Here is a 7,017-nt window from a genome sequence, read left to right as displayed (position 1 = left end):
ACCTGGCGCCTGCTGGCCCTGGGTGAGAGCCCACCCCTGCCCTGGCGCCCTGCTTCCTGCCCTGTGCTTAGGCCTCTGCTCTCCTCCTCAAGAAAACAATCGACTCCAGCAGCTGAGAGTCCAGGACAGGGCTAACAAGCTTGTCGGCCAGTGTGCATCTGGAGAGAAGCTCAGCTTGCTGCTGTACTGCAAATATTGTGTGTTTCTTACCTGTGATTTGTGTGAGCTCCAGCTCGAGACTGAGAGGAACTCCCTGAATCACTAAGCCTAACTTTTTTTCTCTTAAAATTATTCCTACTTGGAACCTTCTCCTGATGCTTGTTCCTTTGGTATCTAACAACTCTGAATTGTAAAATGTTGTCTCTAGCTTTCCCCCCTTAGTATTCACAATTCCAATATGCATGTGAAGGAGTGAGTCTCTCCCTTCCACTGCATGTTAGGAAAGTAAAGTTTTCATTTTGTGAGGTGATTTCTCTCAGCTCTGTTTAGTTGGAGTGTTGGAACTCTCTTATGGTGCCTTGAATTACACTTTGGGCTGCAGTCTCTGTGAACAACAAATAAGCCCAAGCACTTCTTCATTATTTTTGATTTTGATTCACATGCTGCTAATTCTTAGGTGACTTAGCTTGCATTTTCTTTTAAACGTGAAGATGTTTTCAACTTAGATCTGCTGCTTCAGTTCTCAAGACCATTTAGGTGATCTAATCTGTTTTCATATTGACAACAGATTCTAATGTTGCTAGTCCCTGTACAGTATTGGTTTTGTGGAGGGATCATGTCTTAAGTTTCTCCAGACTTGGACTTTATCTCTGCATGTGGCTTGTCCCAACCCAGCTTCTCCTTCTTAACTCTTCATTTAGTATGTTATCCCATGGACAGAGGTCCAGACAACAGCACCTTGTCTCTAGAGGAAAACAGAATAGTTTTAGGAAAGAGAGATTATCTTGGAGCAATCTGCTTGTGGGTAAATCCCAGTCTTGTGTTATCCCACTTCTCACTTTCTCCCTTCTCTAATCCTCTGCGGTGTGTTAGTCTTGCCCTTGCAGCCTGATGGTTGTCCAGCCCTGTTGCCCTTTGCTAGCTGTGAAGGCTGCTTAAATGACTCTCCCCCAGCTTCAGTCCCTTTCAAGTTTGTGATTTTTATTAAGTATTCCCAGAGTGAGTATTACAAGGTATGTGATTTTTATACCTGCATTTTGATTCTTAGCTTTTTGGGGTTCTTCCCCTCATTCTGATAATCCTACCTACTGAATATTTAAATCAAAAGCATTAATTCTAGGCACGTTTTTAGTCTCCATTTCCCAGATATATTTTGTCTTTCCCACCTTTTTTATTTATATAGGTTAACCACCCCCTTTTTTCTTTGTGGTGTTTTTTTTTGTTCTTGTTTTTTGTTCTGTTTGGTCTTGTGGTGTGGGTTGTTTGGGTTTTTTAGGGAGCTAAGACTGCACAAAGGTTATTGTTCTACTTGCAGTTATGGTGGCTCTGCCAAAAAAGTGAATCAGTCACTCGGGACCGGCTGCGGTCAGGCACAGCTCTGCAGCCTTTTTTGAGGAAGGAACTGAAGGTATTTGGAGTGAAAGTTGATCTGTGGCACAGCTTAAGCTAAGCTGATGACCTAGAAAAGAAAAATCACATGAGCAAGTGGAGAGGGATTGGAGCAAGGTTTAGTTAGCCCTAGTGAGGTGCAGGGTCTGTGGATAATCCACGTAAATTGGAGGAGTGTATGGTCTTTTGTTGCACAAAAATGACTTCTGTGTTACAGCAGGTAGTTTCTTTTGAAACTAAACTAGCTAATTTAGCTATCCCTAGTGGTGAAGAGTAATCTGTGGATTGTATATGGATAAACAATATGCAGTCCTGTGGGACACAGGAGGTATCCTATGGTAGTGGAAGTCCACTTAATTTTCTTTTCTATACGTTGCTTCTCAGAAGCCATGTGTTTTGAAACATGCTTAGAAAGCTCATCAACAGAAGCTTCAATTAATGGGTTAAAATAGGTTTTCTAAAACTTCAGAGTTCTTGCTTTCCCAGCTGCCTTAGCCAACTTGTGCTGCAGCTCTTGTACTATTTCTAGAAGTGCAAAGTGAGGCCTTTGTGGGACCAGTGCCATAGGCTTTGATACACAGAACAGTGAAAGAGCTGTGATGTCCCAGCTTTAATCTGCTTCCAAAATCAGTGGACTCTTGAGTCCTTGGTTGTACCAAGAACATGGTACCTACAGTCTCTTCTCCAACAGCACTGCTGCTGTTGCCATAACTAACAAACTGAGTATGATGGTGTCAGTGGTAGTTGATGCTAGTGAGCCCTGGCACTCCAGGTACTCCCCGTGGTGCTGTGCTTCTCTCTGCAGGAAGCTGGCACAGGACCTGCTGACCACTGCTGCCCATAGCTGGCACAGAGCAGCCCTTGCCCAACAGGGAATGGGGTTGGGTTAGTTCATTCTCCCCATTTCACCTCATTTTCCTTGACTTGCTGTTAGCTCAGCTGCTAGCTGTAGCTAGTGATGTGTGTGTTCCATTTAAGAGGCTTAACATACTTTTGTTTGTTTGTTTGTTTTAAAATTGTAGAGCATGAAGACTTTTTAACAGTAGCAGAGTCTCTGAAGAAAGAGTTTGACAGCCCAGAAACCTCAGACCTGAAGTTCCGTGTGGATGGGAAGTACATCTATGTGCACAAAGCTGTCCTGAAAATCAGGTAGCCAGCATGTTTCACAGCTCTCATGTGTGCAGGGTGACCTCTCAGTGTTGCATCTAAGAGGGGGAGAAAGTTAAGGGTTGGAGAGGGACCCCTGAATCCCTAATACATAGCATCTATATATCCATAATCACTTTAAGTGTTTGTAAAAAGCTGAATCAAAACTCTGTCTTAAAATGGTCTATGTTCAGTTTTCCCTAAGCCTGTTTGCTGTTCCCAGGATAATAAATCCTGTTCAGTTGTTCTGATTGCAATGTTTACACAGACATTCCTATAGCATAGATCAAGTAAGAGTTTTGCCTGGATCTGTGAGAGCAAGAATGCCCACAGTACCAGGAACCAAACCGTGGGCTGCTGGCTGTGATGGGGTGTGGTGGAATGTCTGTGGATATTGCAGAGTGCCCCGTGACAGATTTCAGGGGGACTGTAATGTAACATTCATGTGTTCATGTAACAGTCTTCCAGATGATGTCTTTGTCTCTTAGGTGTGAACACTTCAGAACCATGTTCCAGTCATACTGGAATGAGGATATGAAGGAAGTGATAGAGATAGACCAATTTTCTTATCCTGTGTATCGTGCCTTTCTTGAGTACTTGTATACAGACAGTGTTGACCTTCCGCCTGAAGATGCAATAGGTATTGCTTCCAGTCCCATTCTGATAGACAGCCAAACCCACAGACACTTAGCTGGGGGTGCAGAATAAATGTGTTTATATTATAGAGGCTTCTGGTCTGCCCTAGAACGGGTTTCACTGGTGGTTAATCAAGCTGTCTTTGAAATACTGTTGTAGCCAACTTACTACAGCAAGTGTGGCACAATTAGAAATAAACGGAGCAGTTTTTTCAAGCTTGGGAGAGAAACTATTTCTCTGAGTTACAAAACATGCATGTTTTACTAAATGGAGTCAGTTATTGCTTAGGATGATATCAGGGGAGCTCTAGCTGGGGCAGCTCAGCCAGCAGAGCAGAGAGCACGCTGTAACCCAGGCACAGATGTGTCTCATGGTGGCTTTTTGCTCCTCTCGTGGTGCCTGTTCTGTGACAGCTCTGCTCTCACAAGCAGGTACACAAATCAGCAGAACAGCTTGTGTATTTACAGAGGTTAACTGCATTGTAGCACAGGGGAACAAAAGGCCTTTCTTCCTGTGAAATACATTTTCCTGCAGAGTGACCTGGTTGCAGGCAGCAGGTTAGAGACACGTAGGAGGTGGCCCAGGGAGTGCAGATGTGCCCTGGGAGCATGAGCTGCTGCTGGGGAGCAGGGGTCATTGCAAGAGACTGAAATGATGGCTTTTTAATTGCAGGGCTTTTGGATTTGGCTACTTCGTACTGTGAAAATAGACTGAAAAAACTGTGCCAGCACATTATCAAGAGAGGAATTACTGTGGAAAATGCATTTTCATTGCTCTCTGCTGCTGTCAGATATGATGCAGAGGTAAATTCTAAACTTCAATCTCTTAAATAGTGGCTGCTCTCTGACCTAAGCTATGGAGAAAAGCAGCCAGTTTTGTTCTCAGATAAACTCTCTCTTGCTGTCAATAATACTGTTTGCTGTTTTCAGAATTAGAGAGTGTTAGACTTAAAAAACCTGTATTTGCCTTGAAAGACTTTTTTTATTCCCCATAAGCCAGTCCTGGGGTGGTGAACTGGTACACAGATACCTAAAGACAACTCAAGGCTACAGGCTGAGACTTGGTGTCTGTAAATGTTTGCATTGCTTCATTTGGTGGTGAAAGGGTATGATGCTGTGCCAAGCTTCAGGAGTTACTGCTCCATGGGTGGGGACTGTGGCAAAAAAAATCAGAGGATGAAAACACTAACTGTGAGTCAAGGGAAGGGTTTAAATGCAGAGCAAAATCCCTAACCTTACAAAAAGCAGTCCTGTAAGCCTTAAGCTACTTCTTTGCAAGGCTGTGTGTGATGTCCTGTGGGAGCAGGTTTGGGTAGGTAGGGGTGCATTTGGGTTGGTTTTGCTGCTTATATTTTGCTGCTTATATTTTGGTGCTTCATCCCCAGCCACTGGCATGCAGACAGATGCCTTAAGTCATTTCAGGGCCTTGCTGTGTGTTGCTGCTTTGATGCACCTTACCCAAAGGGCTGTGTTGGGGGCTGCATTGTGGCTTCAGCTCCACAATTTCTTCAGTGGGAGATACATGGAAAATAGGAAGATTTCCATATTTTAGCCTTAAAAGATTGTCTGCTGGATGGATCTTCAGCGTGTGATTGATTCCACATGCAAAGGGTGGGAGTAATCCAACAGCTCTGCCTTGGCTGTGCCTCACTAGCTGGATGAAGTCTGAGCTGTAGGCTTAAATGCTGCACGGAGGCCTGGGCAGGTACACTGGGGTCTGGTTTTTAGTGAGAAGTGGGGTTTGCAGTAATGCCAGGCAGGGCCTTGGTGCTGCTTGGGCAAGGTGGTTCCTCTGAGGGGCTGTGCCTCTGGAAGACAGCAGGTAAAAGAAGCTGCTTCACTGATTTAAAATTACCTCCATGACATGAAATTCTCCTGTGCTTTCTTCTGGTGACTGATTGAGCTGACAGTGGCTGGAATTAGGTCAGGTCTGGCTTGATGTAGCTTTTACAACAATAATTGGATGTACCTGGTGCCTTCATTCACTTAAATCTATATTAAGTACAGTTTGCTGGGAGTGCATCCATCACAAATGAAATCTGCCTTTTTTTATACAGAAGGTAAAATTTTCTGAAGTTACTAATATTACAATATCTGTTTATTGTATGCTTCTGTTGCATTGACTTGGAATATGATTTTTTTTTTTAAATAAAGCAGTGCAAAACACTTGAACGTGTATGATGTAATTTTGTTTAAAATGCTAGTTCATTCTGCTGCTTAAAGAAGAAACCCATCCGTGCTCAGTTCTAATAAGCCTGTCTTTTTCTGTTGCACAGATGCCACCCAAGTCAAGATCTGCAGCTTCAGAATGCCTGGTTTTAGGCCAGGATGGGTGTTTATATTACTGTTGTGTCAAGAACTCCCCCTGGCACACATTGCTCTAGCTCTCAGTGTTCCCTTAAGTGAAAAGCTGAGCACCAGGCAGTCCCACCTGGCTGAGGGAGCTCTGCAGGCCTGTCGTGCCCTGGGGAAGGGGCACTTTACCCCCTCAAACGTGGTGTTGGGAGCAAATAATCCCAGGGGGAAGTGTTCTGTGGCCAACCTTGTATTGGCAGCGACTGTGGCTGGGTTTTTTAGACCTTTCTCTCTGCCATCCTGTGGGTGCAGTGATGGTTGTGAGGCTTTTCTAACCATTAAGTGGAAGGTGCTCCCAAGTAGACTCGGATATCTAGGGTCCACTTTCTGGAAGGATTGCTGTGCTGTGTTGTGCCACAGCACTTTTGGAGCCCTCAACTAAGCAGGCAGTCAAGCAACCACACGTGTAGATTTGGGGTTCTGTTACAGAACAGAAAAGAGCTAAATTTCCTTAATGCAGAGTCTTGGTTATCTGTCATTACCCCAGGGTCTCCTGTTTGCTTTGGGTTTTCATACCTCTCAGCAAATGCAGATGGAACTCAAGTGAGAAAACTTTGGAAGAATATTTAGCTATTGCTTGGAACAGCTGATTTCTGTGACTGCAGCTGCGTAGTGAGGAGAAGTGAGGAGAAATGAGGAGAAATGAGGGTTACTGATTCCCCTGTCACCGCGGTGTGTGGGTGGAATTAGCCTGTTGCATTTACAGGGTGGCTGAGGGGGGAGGGAAATACTGAGAGCCACTGGGTTCATGTCTGTGTCCACTTCTCTGGAAAAACAAAGCATGGCCAGGCCTCTGTGCCTGAATTTGATGTTTTTGTGATGGAAGCAAAGATAATAAATGCTTTGCTCTTCTTTTTTTTTTCTGTTTAGGACTTGGAGGAATTCTGCTTTAAGTTCTGTGTCAATCACCTGACAGAAGTGACACAAACTACAGCATTTTGGCAGCTGGATGGTCCCCTGCTAAAGGAATTCATTTCTAAAGCCAGTAAATGTGGAGCCTTCAAGAACTGAGGTGAGGCTGTGAGTAGGGGGGCTGCTGGGGCTCCTTGCAGTTGCAGCAGGGTGTTGTAACTGTGGGGGTCCCAGTGCAAACCAGTGTTTCCTGTGCTCCAGAGTGGACTGCTGTGAGAACATCAGGCAAGGTCCTCACGGGGGTTTGGCAGAGCTGGATGGTGGAGCCTGCTCAGGGGTTCAGCTGGATAGAGGGGCTGCAGCAGGCACTGAGCAGTGCTGAGGACTTGCCTTTCTAACCCCTGCTCTAGCACCACCTGCCCAGGCTTTCAGCTGGATCCTGGGGGCTGGAGAACAGTCTGCCCTGAGCCACTGCATGGTG

General features: G+C 45.0%; 1 protein-coding gene across 1 annotated transcript; it reads left to right on the top strand.

Annotated features, from left to right (window-relative positions):
* Nucleotides 1-3: 3 nt before the first annotated feature.
* LOC103771127 (RCC1 and BTB domain-containing protein 1) lies at nt 4-6,765 on the top strand (the record flags this gene model as incomplete). The annotated part of the gene is made up of 5 exons (XM_008938416.1): nt 4-22; nt 2,571-2,697; nt 3,183-3,334; nt 4,003-4,133; nt 6,555-6,765. Coding segments are annotated over 5 exons (570 nt in total), but the record flags the coding sequence as incomplete, so codon positions are not given.
* Between the last annotated feature and the right edge of the window lie 252 nt (nt 6,766-7,017).

This window comes from Merops nubicus, unplaced genomic scaffold (assembly GCF_000691845.1).
Source record: "Merops nubicus isolate BGI_N331 unplaced genomic scaffold, ASM69184v1 scaffold23174, whole genome shotgun sequence".
Lineage (NCBI taxonomy): Eukaryota > Metazoa > Chordata > Aves > Coraciiformes > Meropidae > Merops > Merops nubicus.
The sequence above is the reverse complement of the archived record's forward strand: the minus strand, read 5'-3'. Positions and strand labels throughout refer to the sequence as shown.